The sequence below is a fragment of the Salvia hispanica genome, chromosome 2 (assembly GCF_029641045.1).
Source record: "Salvia hispanica isolate PSC_SH4W2 chromosome 2, Shi_PSC_v1, whole genome shotgun sequence".
NCBI classification, from domain to species: Eukaryota; Viridiplantae; Streptophyta; class Magnoliopsida; order Lamiales; family Lamiaceae; genus Salvia; species Salvia hispanica.
The window spans coordinates 58850860-58871368 of NC_142693.1; the positions used below are offsets into that span (position 1 = coordinate 58850860).

At 36.4% G+C, this 20509-nt stretch overlaps 2 protein-coding genes across 6 annotated transcripts; both read left to right on the plus strand.

The window, feature by feature from the left end:
• The first annotated feature begins 3238 nt into the window (after window positions 1–3238).
• Window positions 3239–4948, plus strand: LOC125201600 (glutamyl-tRNA (Gln) amidotransferase subunit C). 3 transcript variants are annotated; one of them, XM_089064362.1, is made up of 3 exons: window positions 3239–3356; window positions 3596–3741; window positions 3963–4948. In XM_089064362.1, the coding sequence occupies exons 2-3, from the start codon at window positions 3606–3608 to the stop codon at window positions 4760–4762; spliced, it is 936 nt and encodes a 311-aa protein (XP_088920488.1). In that variant the 5' UTR covers window positions 3239–3356; window positions 3596–3605; the 3' UTR covers window positions 4763–4948. The 3 variants fall into 3 exon arrangements, with proteins under 3 accessions (XP_088920488.1, XP_047955733.1, XP_047955732.1); XM_048099776.2 differs by having other exon boundaries at window positions 3258–3356; window positions 3590–3741; XM_048099775.2 differs by lacking the exon at window positions 3239–3356 and having other exon boundaries at window positions 3377–3741.
• Window positions 4949–5655: 707 nt separating this feature from the next.
• On the plus strand, window positions 5656–19418 carry LOC125221848 (clustered mitochondria protein-like). 3 transcript variants are annotated; one of them, XM_048124144.2, is made up of 29 exons: window positions 5656–5813; window positions 6399–6620; window positions 7598–7659; window positions 7837–8026; window positions 8125–8265; window positions 8385–8541; window positions 8656–8849; window positions 8953–9054; window positions 9331–9466; window positions 9564–9692; window positions 10122–10515; window positions 10833–10937; window positions 11368–11486; window positions 11879–11987; window positions 12079–12225; window positions 13979–14113; window positions 14189–14359; window positions 14527–14613; window positions 14843–14977; window positions 15322–15477; window positions 15563–15631; window positions 16087–16245; window positions 16574–16630; window positions 16715–16755; window positions 16922–17041; window positions 17709–18018; window positions 18116–18223; window positions 18334–18405; window positions 18722–19418. In XM_048124144.2, the coding sequence occupies exons 2-29, from the start codon at window positions 6407–6409 to the stop codon at window positions 19142–19144; spliced, it is 4242 nt and encodes a 1413-aa protein (XP_047980101.1). In that variant the 5' UTR covers window positions 5656–5813; window positions 6399–6406; the 3' UTR covers window positions 19145–19418. The 3 variants fall into 3 exon arrangements, with proteins under 3 accessions (XP_047980101.1, XP_047980111.1, XP_088920864.1); XM_048124154.2 differs by having other exon boundaries at window positions 13985–14113; XM_089064738.1 differs by having other exon boundaries at window positions 5664–5813; window positions 6407–6620.
• The last annotated feature ends 1091 nt before the right edge of the window (window positions 19419–20509 follow it).

The following is a 20509-nucleotide window of genomic DNA, read 5'->3' on the forward strand; positions in this document are numbered from 1 at the left end:
CCTGTTTGACCGTTACTTTTAATGGTTCTGTCAATTTAGGAACGATTTCGGTCCGAGTTCATTTGTGAGGGACCAAATAATCAAAAAGATATTGTTCAGGACCAAATTGATAAAACGACCATATATGTTTAGGACCACATTTGGCCTTTACTCTTATAATTATGTAAAAATTTTTTTTTTTTGTAATTTGTAATAGTAGTTCATGTATTTTTAATGCGTTTTATTATTGTGAAAATGTTTTTATTTAAATTGAATAATAAAAATATGGGACCCTTAAACATGCAAAGAGCATGGGTGTAAGTGTTATGCTCGGAAGAACATGGAATAAAAAATGAATAAAAGTAAATCTGGGCCCACATCTATATTCTTTGGCAAGAGAATGGATGCATATGCTTTAAAAATTGTACTACTAAAAAGGGGAGTATATAGTAGTGCCAATGACATTCATTTTATTACTTTCAAAAGTCCAAAACTTCATTTTTCTATATGCATAGAATATCGTTCCAAGCTAACATGTCCAAAAAAACAATTTATTTATATTGATATATTAGAAATTTTAGTTGCGATTAAATTATTCTCAAGTGGGCCCTGGTCCTTTTATTTATTGAAGTTGCAAGTAACAATCATATTCTCCATTTTTGGTTGATAGTTATTAATAAATATTTTTTATTTTTTTATGAACTAATAATGACAACATTTTACTAATTTTACATTGCATAAAATATAATCTTAGTTTATATATATTGCTCTATTATAATATGCATGCAAACACTCTGCATCAGGTTAACCTAGAGAAGATAGTTGTTGCCGGTTAACTTCGTTGTGATAATAACCTCGTCAGGTTATCTTGATTAACTGCCAGAGTTGTCGGCGGCGGTGGTATTTCCTCTATTGGAGTGTTTTGGAGACTATGTCGAAAGAAGTTTGCAAACTGTGTTGCAAACTTGTCTGAAATGTTCATCATCGAACTTCGGTTTTTGCAATTTCACTCGAATCTGACATGCAATGGCAGCCCATCCCAAGCCTATTTCAAAGCTCATCTCATTTCCATATCAACATTATTTTTATATATATCACTTTTAGTTGATTGTATAAACTAAATACAACGTAAATAAAAAATAAAAAAAAATTCTATAAAAACAAAATAAAACATCCTACATTCAAAATTCAAAAATAAACAAGATAAAGATAGAAAAAAACATAGAAAACAACGTAAGCACACAAGTTCCGGCTCGTCCTCCTTGACACGACCCATTTTAAATTTGGAGGAATCCTTTAGTTGTTGATATATTTCCCAGTACTTGAACTCATTTGCATTGTCATCATAGATATCGTGAAATTTAGTACACCATGCGTTTCTAATGCTTGCGTAGATCGTCGGGCTAGTGTGTCGGGCCCCTTTGCAAGCTTTACTTGTTTGTATCTTTTCGTGATACGCTCCTAGAAACCGCCATCGCCCCGATTGTTGGCTATAATTGGGTCCTCAGAGATCGCTGCCCAACAATGAGCAAGAGCAACCGACCCCTCCATGGAGTAGGTACTCCTCATCCGCCCAACCTCAGACGCTTCCTCCACTTTCTCCTTCTTCTTCCCCTTCATGTCGGGCACGTCCGTGGTGAAGTTCATATCTTTTACCGGAACTTGGGTTTCTGGTAGAAATGTGGAGTGAAGTAAAATTGAGATTGAAATTGGAGATAGATAAATGTGCATTGATGGGGGAATGAGTTATATATAGGGGAATAAAAATTGAATTAATTTTTATTTTAAAAAGAAAAAAGATCGGCACCTACATCGGCCCCTGCCCGCAATGGAGGCCTCTCTCGAGGCCGATGACTCTTCGGCCGGGGGCGATTGATTGGCTTCGGGGAGGAGCCGCATAGCTTGGGAGATCGGACCCTTCTCCACAATAAAGGCCGATGAGGGGCGATGAGGTGGCCGATCGCCATTACTACTGCTCTAATATAGATGGAGTTAAATGCCGTAGGATTTCACAGTTATTTCCCAGTTTTAAATGTAGCATGAATATATACTCCTTAATATATAGCGTATAACATGCACAAAAATGATTTTTGTATTAATATTACAAACCACATATGACATGTACACTCGCTAGAATTCTTGATATAATACTCGATAATGATTAATCTATATAGAGTAAAGGCTAAAACTGGTCCTGAATATATGTCTATTTTACGATTTTGGTCATAAACATTATCTTTTGAATTTTTTGGTCCTTTACATTTCAAATCGGATCACAATTGGTCCTCCGTTAACAATTTCGTTAATTTTATAACGGTCAACGGGTTTAACCCAATTTGGACCAACTTAAGCTCTTAATTATGATTTTTAACTCACTAATTATATCTTAATTATTTTAATAAATTATCATTTAATATATAAAATAAATAATATTAAAAGAAGAAAATGAATTTGCAGAACCAAGCTGAAGCAGCCGGAGGTAGATTGTGAATACTTGAAGAGGAGACTTCACAAGGAATTACAAGAGCTGAGAGCTCTCAAGACTTCGAATCCACATGCAACTCCTCGCCACCACTCTCACCACGTGGCTCTTGTGAGAACGTGGCCTCCACCACCACCGCGCTCCGCCCCGCCGCTGCAGCGAAGGCGGAGTCTATTATCTCCAAGGCTATTCCATTTCCGCTGGCGAGGCCCAGATTTTGCCCTTTCCCACAAGCGGCGGCGGCGGTGCATGATTAGCTGGCGACGTCTTGATTTTTTAGTGATGCAGATTTGCTTGTAAATATAAAGGGGAAAGAAGTAAATTAGGTCTTGTTCTTGTTTTTTTTTTGTTGTTTTGTGTTTGGTGTTTGGAATGAGGGGTTTTGTTTTGATTGTTTGATGGTGATGAAATCTCTGCATCTTGAGCAAATTTTTCAGCTCATCCTATGTTGATTTTGTGAAGAATGCAGAAATTAGTTTGGGACGGTGGAAAAATAGTTCTGTGATTATTGTTTAATTTTGAAATTTTCATTTTTTTAATATTATTTATTTTATATGTTAAATGTTACTTTATTAAAATACTTACGGGGATATCAGTGAGTTAAAAATCATAATTAAGAGCTTAAGTTGGTCAAAATTGGGTTAAACCCGTTATAAAACTAATGAAATTGTTAACGGAGGACCAATTGTGATCCGATTTGAAATATATAGGACCAAAAAAATTCAAAAGATAATATTTAAAAAAAAAAACGTAAAATATGCATATGTTCAGGATCAGTTTTAACCTTTACTCATCATCTATGCAAGTCTATATAATCTCCGTTAGTTTTTTTCAATTTCAGAAATTGAATTTCAAACCCACTTTCACCCAATATTAAAAATATTTATTATTGGAGGTTAGATTCTTTCGCATGCTCTTTAATCTTTTTTTTCTAACTATAGTATTGATGTTAGTTGGAGTGCTCTCTTGCTCTAAGTTGAATATGAAAAAGAACAAATGCTTTCCTTTGTTCAGCTTTGAAATTCTGAATTTTTGATTGAAACTATTGATGGAATAGGACTTTATCACTGTTTCCTTGTATAATTTCAGCATTTGCCAAAAATATCAACGCAATTGTTATCCTTGAAGTTGCAGAAATACAGAAATGGTTTGGAGGGTGTGTTCCCGCCTGCCGCTTCTTTTCACCGCCGCAAAACCCCAATTCCACACTCCCCGATTGCTCTGCTTGTCAGATGCTGCCCTCCTCAGATTTCTTGGCCTCTATCATCCCATGTTTCAAGGTGAGGCTGCCTTTTTATCACTCACGCTACGTGTTTGTCGAAATTACTCAACCAAAATTTCCATGTATTTTTCCAGCTTCACTTTTATTATTATTCAAGCTGATGAATTGCCACATACTATCTCTACAGTCAGTGTTTATAATAGTGATTTAATACAGTATAGAATAGATAAATGCAGATTGCGAATTCATGTCTTCTGAAATGCTCTCTTGCATTTTCAGTTTCTCGCTCGTACGCCCGTGATAGGCGCCCGAGCTATGATCTTTTCGGAGGCAAAGTTCCGAAAGCTGCCGAGTTCAGGAAGGAGTGGGCCAAGAAAATGGAGGATGATGAGGATCATCTCTGGACAGGTAGCGAAGACGAGAGTGATAACGAAAGGGACGACCATATCCAGCTAAAGAAAGAGATAAAAAAGGCGAAGCAGCGGGCAAAGGAGCGGTCTGATCGCATTGATGCTGATGACAGTGATGAACTCCGCAGTATTTGGTCAGATAGTGATGAGGAAGAGAAAAGCCTTTGGACTGGTGACGAAGGAGATGATGAAGATGATGTGCCTACGGAGCCCTTCCCCAATGAGAGAAGTGATCAATACATTGATCATTTGTTTGAGTTTGATGAGAAACCCAAGTATCGAACACTTTCCCAGGCGTTGAAAGAGGAGGAGGAGCCGGAGGAGTTGTCCCCTGGTAAGCTAGCTAGAAAGCAAGCTGTGCAGAATGCTCTCAAGAAGCTTAAGAAAGGTCCCGATGGGCGATATACCAACGTGTGGGAGGTCATGAGTGATTTGGATATTCTCATTGGAGCGTTTGAGAACATCATCTCGGGACCAGAATATGAAGAACTTAGGCAAGGTGGGCCGAAGAAGTTAAACATGGAATTTTTCAAGGACATTCAAGCTAAAATGCGGGATCCAAACTACAAGTTCTCACCCGAGCTGAAGTTGAAGCCGAAGAGCAAGCTAGTATCAAGGAAGAAATGGATGAAAACAGAATCGAGGCGCAGGAGGGCACGAAGGCGATAGAACAGTAACAGATATTGCTGTTAAGCTAAAAGGACTGCTAACTCGCCGGTTGTTAGATAGATACACCTTTGATAACATATTGAAAAACAGAAAATAGCTTTTTGAGCTAGAAAAGGATTCTTATCGTCATGGCTTCTTGTTTGAATGGCTCTGCCTACCTTTATATTTTATCATCAATATCAAATACTCCCTTCGTCCCATAAAACCTACTATGTTTTATTTAATTTACAAATTTTAAATTATAGTTCCAAATACAGCTTCGTCAAAACCTATTCTTATGTATTAAATCATTTGATAACTCAAGATTTATCGAACTTCATTACTATTTTTCACACGAGTAGTATTTAATCATGTGTGAGTTTAAGTATACATCTCAAAATGTTCACAATATATTTGACATTATATATAAATATGAATAATTTCTATCATTATGAATTGGATAAATCACATATTAATTTTATCGTTAGCCTGAAACCTGAACGTTTAGGGTTAGCGTTGAAATGTCTAACCCGATAAAGTTTCGATTCTATTTATCCACACCTAACAAAGTTGAAACTCGAATTCAGTGACCTGAGGCTTGATGGGCTGACTCGATTAATATCTCTACAATAGTACCGAATCACATATGGTTATTATTATAGTATTTTGAAATATAAATTCAATTCCATTTATTAAAGAGAAAACAATTTAGAAAGGAAGGCTGGAAATTGAATGGGTCAACGTAACACTACAATCAATGAATTTAATAATATTATAATTACAATTTCATTTGCTTATATCTATGCATTTTGCACATGATTGGCAAAAATCAAAACAAATAAGTAAATGCCAGATGAGCTTGCCAATTATAGAAATTATAAAAAGATTAAAAATTATAAATTTGTTCAAGAAATTAGAATCCGCCGTCTCTCACATACACTCGCTACATTTCATTTCCCTAATTTCATAAAGGTTAAACCTCAGCCACCAGCCAAAACCCTCTGCCATCAACTCACTGTTTACTGGTTTTGTCAATCCATTGAGCTTTCGATTCTCCCCCCTTCTTGGATTGGTAATACTCCTATTCAATACAATATAGATTACTCCTTAGTTAGTATCTGTAAATCTCCAACTACAAATCTTTTTATCCGTATATAATTATTATTGCTTTATTGATTTGCATTAAATTTTTCGATGTTTGGATTTGGATTGAGGTTTGTGGTTTGCTATCTTCAGCTTGGAGTTACACGTGCTTTTTGCCTTTTTTTGTCCGTATTATTATTTGTATTTCATCTATTCGATCCTGCAATCTTCTCAAAATGGTTTATTTTTATCGCTTGTGGATCATATTTGCCGCTGCCGCGAACATCATTGAGAATTAATCAGTTTCCTTAGTGCTTTGACTCTGAAATTTGCCCATTTTTGTAATGTTAGAATGTATCCTGTGTTGTGCTGTATGCATGGATGACCAAGGCCATGAATAATAACATTAGGCTGTAGAAGAAAGACCCGATTTTTTTTTCCTTTGGTAGTTTAGTCATCTATATACATGTTACATGTGTTTGTTTTCATTGGGAATCTCATAAGTTGCTGTTACAACTTACATGTGAGCTTAGCATTTACTTTCCTAATACTAGTGCGTATTTCCTGATGTAAGGGTCAAAGATGGCGGGAAAGTCGAATAGGGGAAAGAACCGTAAAGGGTCGCAGCAGAGTGCTGAGAATCCATCAGAACCGCCCATCTCTTCGGATGCTCCAATAAATGGTAGCTCCCCTGCTTCAGAGGCCAATGGAGATAAAAGCTTGAGTGAATCATTAGAAACAAAGCCGGAGGTGAAGGAACATGATAACACATCAGAGCAGCATCAAACGAAGCAAGGTGGAACCCTTTCTGTGTTTTAAGTCATCAGTTGTTATCTGTAGTTTCACTTTCTCTTGCCCTCCTTAAGAAGTAATGCCGATAAAAAGAATCTTAGAGAAGAGAAATTTCTACACAACCTCATTGAAAATTTCAGTTCTTTAATTACTTCCCAGCAGTTTTAAATTGAATTAAACCCAAATATTTCCTGATGGTCTATCAGACAGCTGCACAAAATATATGAACTGGAAGGCTGCAGCATGGCTCTGATTATGATCTATGCTCAGATTTAACTATACACTGTTTCTGCACCTTCAGTGGCAGCTATGTGGAGCAGTTTGTTCTACTACTGAATTATGCTGGTCTTGGCAACGTGATTTATACTGTGATTATGATAATGTAAATACTCAATGATATTCTAGCGTGTAAAATCCCAAAATGACCACCCTCTTTTCTCTTAGCCTCTGCGGACTGCTACTGAGTTTCTGAACTTGGAAGTCTCAATTTGATTTAGTACTTTAGTAGTAAAATAGAATATTCCTATAAGTAGTATACCATGTTTATAAGGTGTGAGTATCTGTTGAACTAACCCTAGAAGTATAACCTTGCTGAGGGAAGGCTAGCAGTTTTTGTTTCTGTTCCTTTTGTCTGTTTTGCTTATGGCATAGAATTGACTGTATCCTGAGTCTTTTCTCATTCATAGATTTTCTTTATTGATTGTCTTTTGCATTTTTTTTTGGTATTTTTTCTAAAATTAGAGACTGGCATTTATACCTCTAATTGGCTTGGTAGAACTGTCTGTTGAATTGGTTGGTTCCTTATGATTTTTATTCTTTAGATTGACTTATGATTTTCTTCTCTAGATTTAGAATGCACCTGAATGGTAATCTCAATTCTGCAAATTGCACAAGTGCAAACACGAAGAATACACATGGACTAACATTTCACGAATCTACGTGGCAGTTTATGCTAAATGATTATTTTTCCTTCCATTGCAGCTGAGGTTCACCTATATCCTGTTCCTGTGAAAACACAAGGAGGAGAGAAGCTTGAGCTGCAGGTAAGCTGAGATTGCCAATTCAAAAGATATTTGGATATGGTTTAGAGATCTAGTTTTCGTTCTATGCAGCACCACTGGGATTTCCTACTCAATGATCATCTGATATGAAGATCTATTTCTACTTTGTTCTCTTATTTGAATATCGGTATCATTGACTCGGTCAATGGGCTTTTACAGTTAAGCCCTGGAGATTCTGTAATGGATGTGAGGCAGTTTCTTCTTGATGCCCCAGAGACATGTTTTATGACTTGCTATGACTTGTTACTGCACACAAAGGAAGGTTCTGTTCACCATCTAGAAGATTACAACGAGATCTCCGAGGTTGCTGATATTACTTCTGGGAGCTGCTTCTTGGAAATGGTTGCTGGTATGTTTAACACACTCTAGTCAGTTGTTGCAAGCAGATACTCAATTAGTGAGACTAATTCTTGACGTGCATGTGTGTTTGTGCCTTTCCCTCTGTAGCATTATATGATGATCGATCCATCAGAGCTCATGTTCATCGAACTAGAGACCTACTTTCTCTTTCAACCTTACATTCTTCGTTATCGACAACACTTGCACTACAGCATGACACAGGTCGAAACACAGCTAATACTAAAGCAGGTTTGTATTTGTTTCAAGATATAGTCCTCTTTTCTTTTATCTAGTTGAGTTATTTTTTATGTAAATGTGAATTTTGCTTTGGAGCACTTGTAACTTCTTTCACCTATTTCTATGTATAGATACTGTGAAAGCTGAAGTGCCAGAACTTGATAATTTGGATTTTATGGAGAATGTTACCAGTTCACTTACTAGTTTGTTGTCATCTCCTTCCAAAGAGATCAAATGTGTTGAAAGTATTGTTTTCTCTTCATTTAATCCACCTCCAAGCTACAGAAGGTTGTTTAACTCATCATTTTTATATATTTATGACTTGATATTCTGTATCTTCATTGTTTTGCTTTATATGTTGGTTGAAGTTTTTTGTTCCTAATTTCTATATCTGATTATCAGGCTTTCTGGAGACTTGATTTATTTGGACGTGGTAACACTGGAAGGAAATAAATATTGCATTACAGGAACAACAAAAAGTTTCTATGTTAACTCCAGCACTGAGAATATTCTTGACCCAAGGCCAAACAGAGCTGCTTCAGAAGCTACAACCCTTGTTGGTCTTTTGCAAAAGATTAGTCCTAAGTTCAAAAAAGGTAACAAGTATATATGGTATCCAACTAGCTTACTATTTTTGCTCACAAATGTAAGAATCATCTTTCTTGTTATAAATCACTCATGTTGTCTTTTGTTCTGAAGCTTTCCGTGAAATCTTGGAGAGAAAGGCCTTGGCACATCCCTTTGAGAATGTTCAGTCTCTGTTGCCACCACATACATGGCTTGGCCTGTATCCTGTCCCTGGTTAGTACAAGTGATACCTTACCACAATGTATAAAAATATATCACATAAGTAGCATTTAGTCATCATCATATGCTTGCATTTGTGAGGTGCTACATTTAGTCATTTCTTTTATTCAATTTGTATATCTCCCTAACGTAGCTGTCTTCCTCAGGATTTAACAGTTTGTCAATCTTCAAATCTTTTGTATTCCTTAATTCCTTCTTTCCCTATTTTTTTTTCTTCCATCCCTATTTCTATTATATCTGATAACTGCTCATGGATGGTTTTGTATTCAGAACACAAACGTGATGCAGCCAGAGCAGAAAACTCTCTGACACTTTCTTTTGGAAGTGAGTTGATCGGCATGCAGAGAGATTGGAATGAAGAGCTGCAGGCTTGCCGGGAGTTCCCCCATGCTACCCATCAGGAGAGGTATACCTTTTATATCTTTATAGTTTATACATCTATTGCCAGTCAGGGTATCCTCAGTGTAAACTCATCATATAATATTGGTGTACTTATATTGCAGGATCCTGAGAGATAGAGCTCTTTATAAAGTTACTTCTGATTTTGTTGATGCGGCAACTAGCGGTGCTATTGGAGTGATTAGCAGATGCATTCCACCTATTAATCCAACAGATCCGGAATGCTTTCATATGTCAGTAAGCCGATAAATATTGATTTTTTCAATGTTTCAATTTTATTGACATATGTTTTACTTTTTGTGAAACTTGCCTGTTCTTCTAGATTTACTCTTGGATATGCCATCCACTTCTCTGGCTTTGTGGCTAATCATTGACATTTATTATTGTTTTCATTGATAATGTGACCAAAATCAGCAAATGAACACTCAAGTTTAGCTGTTTAGGTATCAATGGGACACTTGAACAGTATGCATTATCCTTCTTATGTTTGCTTGCTGTATTTTTCCTCTACCTATGCGTAGTGAACTCCTCCCCTGTCTCTGTAACTTAAGCGACAATGCCCCAGACCACCATATTTTTGAAATTATCTCTCTTGCAACTTCTTAGTAATGTCTTAGTCTATAGTTGTGTTAATCTAATGTTTGGTTTTTATTGGTTTTCAGGTATGTCCACAACAACATATTCTTCAGTTTTGCTATTGATGCGGACCTTGAGGAGTTGTCCCAAAGGCGGCCGTCAGAAGAGCTCCATAAAGCTGAAAGCACAGCCCAATGTCAGACTTATTCTGATAAAAATGAGGAGATTCTATCACAAGCAGCGTTGAGTGAATCAACTGTGGGTGGATCTTCTGTTCCACATGCAGGAACTGTAAATGGCACTGAGGCATCCCCTGATGTGCCTGCAGAGACTCCGTTGGCTGAAAGTGAGCAAGCCACATATGCAAGTGCTAATAATGATTTAAAAGGCACAAAGGCCTTCCAGGAAGCTAATGTTCCTGGGTTATACAGTCTTGCTATGGCCATTATTGATTACAGAGGTCACAGGGTGGTAGCACAGGTGTGGTGCTAAGACCTATTTTCTAACATAAGACATGGATTATTTGAATTTTGGATTTGGATGTGACGATGAGCAGAGTAAAGTTTCTGTTCTGCTATGATGATGGTGGAAAAATTTAGATCTATTATTAAATGTGTTAAAGATTTTCTACTGTATGGTTTATTGTAGTGACATCATTATTATGTCCTTTCGTTTGTATGATTGATCTTATGTGTTAGACCGAAGGATCAGCTGGTACATTTTTCATGTGTCAGTATTAATCTCAGTTAACTGCGATTTTTTTTACTTAATGCATATAATTTTACTCTTCTTGCCAGAGTGTTTTGCCCGGAATTCTCCAAGGCGATAAATCAGACTCCCTTCTATATGGTTCTGTTGACAATGGCAAGACAATTTGCTGGAGTGAAGATTTTCATACCAAGGTAGAAATGAGAAATAGGAGTATTTGGTAAAGAGATATTTCTTCTCCTTCTCCAGAAACTTCTATTTTGTTACTTTTGAACGCTCTGAGAAAATCACCCAAGTTACACATGTGTGCATTATCTTCTATTTACTTATCTTTTGCCCCTCCCCCCCCCCTCAAAATCCTTTAGGCTGGAGAAAAAGTATAACATTAAAAGACTATTAAATTTTCTAGCTGATGATTGGATGCGTTACCTTTCCTTACGTGGGTGCTTTAATAGACATTGTGGCAGTAGTTCCTGCAACCACATCTTAGACTTGTTATCGGTGAACTGCGCTTGATTTCTTTGAATTCTGTATTAAATCTTTCAAAAGGAATTAATATTTACTACATTTTTAAGTGCCGCATTCTTCTAATTTGATTGGTTGATTTTCTTTACCATTTTTCAGGTTCTGGAAGCTTCTAAACGACTTCATCTGAAGGAGCACACTGTACTTGATGGGTCTGGTAATGCTGTCAAGCTAGCTGCTCCAGTTGAGTGTAAGGGCATTGTTGGCAGTGATGACAGGTAACTCGGGAATTCAGATTGTTTTGCAAATTCTCTCATTAGTCTTGTTGAATATCTTCTTTATTATTTGGCCTGTCATGTTTACTAGAAATCACTCTGTATTTAGTAATGGAGGTTTTTTCAAGCAGACATTCTTTAAATATATCGCCCTGCATTCCTGCTTCCTTCTTGGTTGAAATAGTAGATAAGTTTTGTTAGAGGTAAAAAGTGTCTCCCGATCTCAATTTATGATCCTTGTTAAGTGCTACTTCCCTGTAGAACCAGAGACACAAATTTTCCTAAATTTAGCTCTTTCTTTGAGCTGTTATTCCAAGTAGTAATTACTGTGAACATGCAACTTTTGATCTATTTTGTCTTAAAATTTTATACTGTTTTAAATTGTGCTATGCCAGGCACTACCTTCTGGATTTGATGAGGGTCACTCCCCGTGATGCAAACTACAATGGACCTGGTTCCAGATTTTGTATTTTGAGGCCTGAACTTATAACTGCGTTTTGCCATGTAAGACTTTGCTTTCCACTCTAATATCAGTGCAGAAAGGGTTTTGAATAATCTATATTCTCATACTATCCTTTCCTTTATGCATGAAAAGGCTGAGGCAGGTGAGAAGTCAAGCCCTGGGTGTGAATCACAAGAAGAGAATCCTGTTGCTTCTGATTCTTCGGGTGCTGATAATGGTGACGAATCTGTGAAATCGGAGGAAAATGCTGAATCAGCAACAACTGATTCACAGTTACAGGTGATCATTTTGAAAAATATCGTCTAGATGCTGACTGAAACATAGCTTTTACAAGATGTGATTCAGCTGTGGAAATTGATTTAGTCCCAAGTTGGTTGTATTAATCTACTATAAATTGACATTGCTTGCCCGTATTCTGAATGTGCATAGTTTAGCATTTCTACCATGATAAGCAGCCATATATCCTGTGGGGAATATTTGTGTGCCCTTAGATCTTGTTTGTTTGTCTAGATAGGGGTTAATAGATCTGTTTAGATGCTTCGTAATTATATTTTGCCCAAGTTATGAAAACCCAGAGAAATTGGAATGGCCTGACATCCATTTTTCATGCATGCGTTTGATTCCATAATCCATATCAGTATATCGCACGTCCAGGGTGTGTTATGCAATTAAAATTATAAATACAAAATGTAATTCATTTTTTACTTTTCTAATTTACCCTTTATGAAATTTGTACATGCTTGCATAAGTTGGAGCTGGAAACTTTTACAAATTTGTAATTTATGAAATTAAGAATACAAGCCCTTTGTCAAATGAGTAGGGGTGGGTCGATACGATATATCGTATCAAAAACGTTGTATCGTGTTTCGTATCGAAAATATCGTTATCATATCGAAAGTTTCGATATATCGTAAGATCGATACGATATATCGAAATATCGTTATCGTATCGAATACCTGTATATCGAAAAATATAATTTCAAAACTAAAAAATAACACAAAAATTAATAAAACTTCAACACAATAAAATAAATAGTGTTCTTATTAGGGTTTCATATATATATTTTCTAAATATATGAATGAATTAAATGGATTTATATATATTTATAATTTTAAACTTCAATATGTATTGAATTTCAATATGTTTCAATATATACGATATATATCGTATATTCGATATATCGAAAATATCGATATGTATCGTATATTCGATATAAAACGATATATCGCGATATAAGGAAATTCATATCGTTATCGTATTAAAAACTTACGATACGATACTGTATCGTATCGAAAATTACGATATACCAAAAATTTGATAATTTTTCGATATTTTTCAATACGATACGAGCGATATATCATTTTTTCGATATTTTTCCCCAGCCCTACAAATGAGTATATTGGAGTTTTGCTTTTATCCTCTATGTTTTTGTTGCTCTAAATTATAAAAGGATTGAGTCGTGTAATAAATTACTCCCTCCGTCCCAAGGTATTAGACCAACTTTCCTTTTTGGGATGTCCCAACATATTAGACTCATTTCCCTTTTTAGCAAAAAGCATCTATCTTATTTTATTCTCCACCTACTTTTTTCTCTCTTCTCTCCCCTACTTTGTCCCTCTCTCATACTTTACTCTCTCCACTTTAACTATTTAAATATCAATTCCTTAAACCATGTGCCCAAAAGAAGTGAGTCTAATACTCCGGGACGGAGGGAGTAATATATTGGATGTCACTATTTTTCTTAACGGAGACTAGTTTAGGCTGTTTAATTTTTCTTGAAGTAACACTTTTTCCTATGTTGACTAAGATGGCCCTGATATTTGCCACTTCAAACAAATTGAGAAGGGGTGACCACTACAACAATTATTGGGATTTGAACTGTTCACACTTGTTGCTGTCACAAACTAGAATATTGTGCATAACATGAAATGATGAAATATTTGTAGCTGACACCTGCTTTGGTACCAGTTACTCTCAGCCTATTAGGCTCTCTGTTTTGCTTGCTTGTTTACGCTTATTGACCACATTTTAGTCACAGGATGCCGTAGATGGTGAAAAGCCGAATATTGACGAATGTGGTTGTCACTTCAATGGAAAAGATGCAACCAAGGAGATTCTGTTCAATCCTAATGTCTTTACTGAATTCAAGCTATCTGGGAATCCAGAGGTAGCTTATTTGATCCTTCAAACTTGCCCCATCCCCTACACATTTGGTATTTTGTTAAAATTTTCACCATTCCAGGAGATAGCTGCAGACGAAGAAAATGTGCGGAAAGCAAGTTTATATCTAAAAGATGTTGCCTTGCCTAAATTCATACATGATCTTTGCACCCTTGAAGTTTCACCTATGGATGGACAAACTTTGACAGAAGCACTTCATGCACATGGCATTAATGTTCGGTATATCGGACGGGTATGACCATAAAATGAACTATAATCCCTTTTTCATATTGCATCCCCTTATATTCTGTAACTGAAGCTGGATCTTATGTTCTTTTGTACCGATTCAGAAGGCTATTTATTATTATACCTGTGTCACTTTGTCTACTCAATGAGGCTATCTTTTGATTGGTGTTGCAGGTAGCTGAGGGGACTAGGCATATGCCTCATTTGTGGGATCTTTGTTCCAATGAGGTCGTCGTCAGATCTGCTAAGCATGTTATTAAGGTGACTAACAAACTCTACACATGCACTGGTCAGTTTGTCAAGTAGTACTAGTAGTTGAAGCTGGTATTTACAGTTAGTTTTCTGGTTTCTTTTGTGTCTCTACTTGAATATGTGGCAGTATGGGCATTCTTTTAGTGCTTTATTACAAGATTGTCAGAAGAAACTATCTGCCATATTATGTGCACTCTGTCGGGCATTACATTAAGTTGCCTTCTACTATGATATGCAGGATGCTTTAAGAGACACAGCAGATCATGATATCGGGCATGCTGTTGCACATTATTTGAACTGTTTTGCTGGAAAAGTTCAGGGTGTGTCTGCCAAAGGTGTTGCAAACAGTACACACACCAAAAACCACAAAAAGGTATAAATGCGATTTAATGCTTTAATTTGAATATCTTGTTGAACTCTTTTCTTTTTATTCTACATTGATATTCTGCTTTGTCGGCAAGCTCAGATTTCATATGCATTTTCTTCTTCTTTAGTCTTCTGGTTTAGTTGTACAATTTCATAGATTCATAATAGTTTCAATTGACAACACAAGAAAACATCCTTGCATTGGATTTAGAAAGATCTTTGTAAACATATGAACTGAGGAAGATGAATGTCACTCTCATCATGTCGAAATTTCATTCTGATGTTGAACAAACTGAATCTTTACTATTCTATTTGGTGCCAGGCTGACATTTATACTATATTTATTTACAGGGTCAATCAGGTCATCATGCTTCAGGAAAATCTTCCAAAGCACAAGCTAAGTCAAAAAGTGGAGACTATATGAAAAAAAAGCAGTCCTTGTTTTTGAGCTTTACCTCGGATAGTTTATGGGCTGACATTCAGGAATTTGCAAAACTCAAGTACCAGGTTTCTTGTGATATCATTTGACTTCATTTATATTCTTTGTTGGTAAAAAGTATGTCTTTATTTTGTTGCACGCTATCTTCTTCAGTTTGAGTTACCGGAGGATGCAAGGAACCAGGTGAAGAAAATTTCAGTAATACGAAATCTTTGCCAAAAGGTAATCTTTTATCGAGTAAACTCTGAAAACCTAACTTTAACATTCTTCATAGAAGATAATATAGTCTCCCTACGTGTAATTTTAGCTTAGTGTTGTAATATATTACCATGATTGCACAAATGAATAGGCACTCTAATTTGCTGGTTTTTTTGAACTGCTATTAATGTGGGTATCTAGGGGACTGACTATTTGGAAGGTTCTCTGCCTTCTCTTATTATTCTGTCTAAGATGTGAAAGCAGCCATGATAATCAGGGTATTGCATGTGCTGGGAGGAATTTCATCTTCTATTATATCCATTTCTGTTCAGTTCCTATTCACATGTCTTCTCTTAATGGCATAATATGGCATTCAGTTGATAAAAAATAATTGCTGTCTTCCTTAAGTGTTGTTGGGATTAAGTTCATTTTGGTAGTAGGTTGTTTGCATTCATTACATATTTTACCTCTGTGATCAGGTTGGATTGACCATTACTGCTCGCAAGTATGATTTTGGTGCTGCCACACCTTTCCAAGTTTCAGATATACTGAATATGCAACCGGTGGTAAAATATTTTATTCCAATCAGTTCAGAAGCCAAAGATCTGGTTGAAAAGGGCAAAGTTCAATTGTCAGAGGTATGCTACCAAGATTTCTTACATGGACAATTGGGTTTAATAGCATCTCAATTGCCATGTAATCATAGATGCATCTATCGTTGCTGTTGAGCGTAGTAATCCTTTAGAAATAGTGTGTTTACTCAGAATAATCTCAAATTCAAATAGATTGGGAAGTATGCTAGTACAATGATTCATTTTTTAACTGCTTGGAATACTATTATGGATGTTTTATGTTTATCTGTGGGGACCATTTCCAATATTGCTTGCTAATTTAATCTCCGAATATTGCAAATTTTGATCAAGAATTTATTCTCATTATATTAATGATGTTTCATTGCTTTGTCAGGGAATGCTTAGCGAGGCATATGTGCTATTTTCGGAGGCTTTCACAATTCTTCAGCAGGTCCGATATATATTATCAGTCTTTCTATGATCTCTCAGTGTTCTTTCTTAGAATGGATAACCAATTTCAGATACAAAACTGCAGGTGACGGGTCCAATGCATCGAGAGGTTGCAAATTGTTGCAGGTAGTTAACTGATAGTACTTGCTTATAGATTAATTTTGTGATTATTGCTTTACCTGTCCTTAACATTCAATGTGGTACTGGGGGCGGCTTGATAGCTGACTTCAAATAATCTGATTTGTCACTTTATAAGTTGGTTAATTAATTTTCTGCACACCTTTGTTTTCAGATACTTGGCCATGGTCTTGTATCACGCTGGAGACATGGCTGGAGCGATACTGCAACAGCACAAGGAACTTATAATAAATGAACGCTGCCTTGGATTAGGCCACCCTGATACAGCTCACAGGTACAAATCATTCCTCTTATTCCTATCGTATTTTTTGTGCTCTAGTTTTATTGTCCGTACTTGATATCTAGGCTTAATTTCATGCATCATAATGTAGTATTTTATTGATGACTAAAGTCCAAAAATTGGTCCCATATATTTGCTCAAAAAAACTTTTTGGTACTATACAATAAATTTTGGTTCATATTTAATGGTTTCATAAAAAATTAGCCATAAACTGCGTTTTAAAGTCCAAAATTGGTCCCGTACATTTGCACAAAACACCTATTTGGTCTTACACATTTTAAGCATGTTAGCTACTTAGGTTTTGGTCCTAGACAATATGTTTTGGTCTATATTTAACTCATCAATTAGGTCGAAACGTGGTTAACCATTTATTTTTTACAGAACCGTTGAATACGTACCAAAACATATTGTTTAGGACAAGAAGCTTAACACACCTAATGTATAGGACCAAATTTTTTTTTTGGAAATGTATGGGACCAAATTTGGACTTGTAGTCTTTATTGATTTACACTGAGATTGACTAAAATAAATTTCCATATTTTGTGGGGTCTTGTTTTCATGCGTGTCTATTATTATCATCTTTGGAAGTTTCTCTAGTGGTGGGGTGCTCTTATGCACCTTTAATCTGCTGTCATCCATGCTCACATGGTGGTCTCTGCAGTTACGGGAACATGGCTCTCTTTTACCATGGTCTGAACCAAACAGAGCTTGCATTGCGTCATATGTCACGGGCATTGCTTCTTTTAAGTTTGTCATCTGGCCCAGATCACCCTGATGTTGCTGCTACATTCATAAATGTCGCCATGATGTACCAAGATATTGGGAAAATGGATACAGCCCTTAGATACTTGCAAGAAGCTCTGAAAAAGAATGAACGACTGCTAGGAGAGGAACATATTCAGACTGCTGTGTGTTACCATGCTTTGGCAATTGCATTCAACTGTATGGGAGCATTTAAGCTTTGTCACCAGGTATGTGCCGACTGCCAAAGATTGATATCTGTAGGACCATTTGATGCGTTGAAGTGTAAGAACATTCCTTAATATTATTTGATCTTTTATATGGCAGCACGAAAAGAAAACATATGATATTCTTCTCAAACAACTTGGTGAGGACGACTCTAGGACGAAGGACTCTCAGAACTGGATGAACACTTTCAAAATGCGTGAACTGCAAGTAATGATCTATTCTAGTTTATTCTGGAAGTCATTTGATTTATTTGTTTTTATTAGCCAATTTGATATCCTTACCTTTCGAGTGAACATAAAATATTTTTTGTATTACAGGCTAATGCGCAAAAGCAGAAAGGACAGGCTTTGGATCCAACTTCTGCACAGAAGGCTATTGATATGATTAAGGTATTCATAATTGTCACTTTGTAAAAAGAAAAATTTACTTCTAACCTCCTATGAAAAGAATCATCTTGAGAGAGAATTCTTTTTTACTTTACTTTTTTCAGAAAGAAGATCAGATTCCTATTATTGAACTTGAGGCAAATATTATGTATCTGTCATTATCTCTTGGATCTTGACCATTATCTACCAGAATTTTAGGAAGCAAAACAAGTTATAGAATTTTTTTATTTCTGGGGCAAAACAGTTTTTTTGCATTATTGAGAGCACATACATACAAGCATTTATTATGATTATACTGAGACATTATCTGTAATGTCAGGCACATCCAGACTTGTTACAAGCATTTCAAGCAGCTGCAGTTGCTGGGAGTTCTAGTAATACTAGTGTTGTTGGAAAGAAATCTTTAAATGGTGCGAGGGGTTTGGATGAAAGAGCGAAGAAGAAAGCAGCAGCAAAGGCTCTTTTAGTAAGTAGGCATGGTAGTCCTGCACAGGCTTCACTGCCAATCTCTAACATCATAAACCCAGGAGCGCCGCCTCCTCCTGAGGTTGCTGTAAACGAGGCCACTAATGGAGGGAAGAAAGAATCTGACGAATCCTCAAATGGAGTGCTAGGTCATGAAGCCAAGCCAGGTCAGCAAGATCAGGCTCCGGTTGGATTAGGCACGGGATTGGCTGCTCTAGACGCCAAGAAGCGGAAATCAAAATCCAAAGGGAAAGCGAAAGCCGAGTTATCTAACTGAGCCTGGCTGCATTTAGGTTCTTTTTTGTTAGGTGTAGGTTTTGGTCAGTCTGAATTACAATTGAGTTATACATTCTGCATTGAAGCGTGATTAGTTTACGGCTACATTCGGTACTCTTCCAAAGTTGTTTTAATAAGCGTGCTATGAGAATTTTGCATCTAGAGAGTATTTCTCTGCAGTTGATTCAGAAATGTAGGTATTTACATGTAGTTCACATCTGCAGTTGATCAAAATTGATGAGAATTTAAATTGAATTTCATTTCTCTCTTTTGTACATGTACTTCTATATATTTTAATTTTGCATTGAGCTATTTCAGCGTAAAATGAATTATTGAATCTATATAATGAATTACTCCCTCCGTCCTACAATAATTGTCACTCTTATTATGGGCACGAGTTTTGCGAGTTTTAAGAAAGGTAAATAAAAGTTGGTTGAAAAAGTTAGTGGAATGTGGGACTCACTTTTTATATTGGTTTTATAATAAAATATGAGTGAAGTGAGTTAGTGGAAAGTGAGACCTATTTACTGTAAAAATGAAGTGTGACAATTATTATGGGATGGATCGAAATAGAAAAGAGTGACAATTATTGAGGGACGGAAACGGATCACCAAAAATAGCTACCCCCTCCGTCCCATAGAAATATGTCATATTTCTTTTTTGTATGTCTCATACAAATAGTCCATATTAGACCTGCCCAAGGTTTACCGAACCGACGGTTAAAACCGAAACCGTAACCGCCAGTTACGGTTCCGAACAGAAACCGTCGATTTTTGAACCGTGGTTCGATTCAGGTTAAAAAACTTTTTGAACCGAAATTGTGTCGGAACCGCAGGTTTCGGACGGTTCCAAACCGAAACCGCGAAAAACTGTTGGAAAATCGTGAAATCAAGCCGGAACAGTAAAAAAACCGGCGATTCGTAACCGTGAAAATCCGTAAAAAACTGCTGGTTCGGAACCGTAACCGCAAAACACCCTCGCGGTTCAATTCCGGTTCAACAATTTCTAAAATCGGAACCGGCGGTTCCGAACCGTAACCTCCGGTTCCTGAACTGTGAGCACCTCTAGTCCATATCAATTTATGATAATATTTTTCTCCTTCTCTTTACTTATTATTTATGGGCACCACTATTCATTACACAATTTCAAATACTTTTTCTCCTTATTTCTTACTTTACCAATTATGTATTAAAACCAAATGGCCTATTTCATGGGACAGAGGGAGTACATGTTTTCACTTGTAATGCCATGATTCCATCTAAACAATTTATCTAGACTTTGTGTGTATTTGAATCGGTAGATAGGAACATTTAAAGGGTTTTTATTGGTCCAATCTAGTGTTTGAATTGCCATATAATAAGGGTAT

Coding starts and splice junctions, on each gene's coding strand:
- LOC125201600 (XM_089064362.1), top strand. CDS start 3,606: ATGGTTTGGAGGGTGTGTTCCCGCCTGCCGCTTCTTTTCACCGCCGCA. Junction 3,742..3,962: donor CTATCATCCCATGTTTCAAG/GTGAGGCTGCCT, acceptor TTGCATTTTCAG/TTTCTCGCTCGTACGCCCGT.
- LOC125221848 (XM_048124144.2), top strand. CDS start 6,407: ATGGCGGGAAAGTCGAATAGGGGAAAGAACCGTAAAGGGTCGCAGCAG. Junction 10,938..11,367: donor GTGAAGATTTTCATACCAAG/GTAGAAATGAGA, acceptor ACCATTTTTCAG/GTTCTGGAAGCTTCTAAACG. Junction 11,487..11,878: donor ATTGTTGGCAGTGATGACAG/GTAACTCGGGAA, acceptor GTGCTATGCCAG/GCACTACCTTCTGGATTTGA.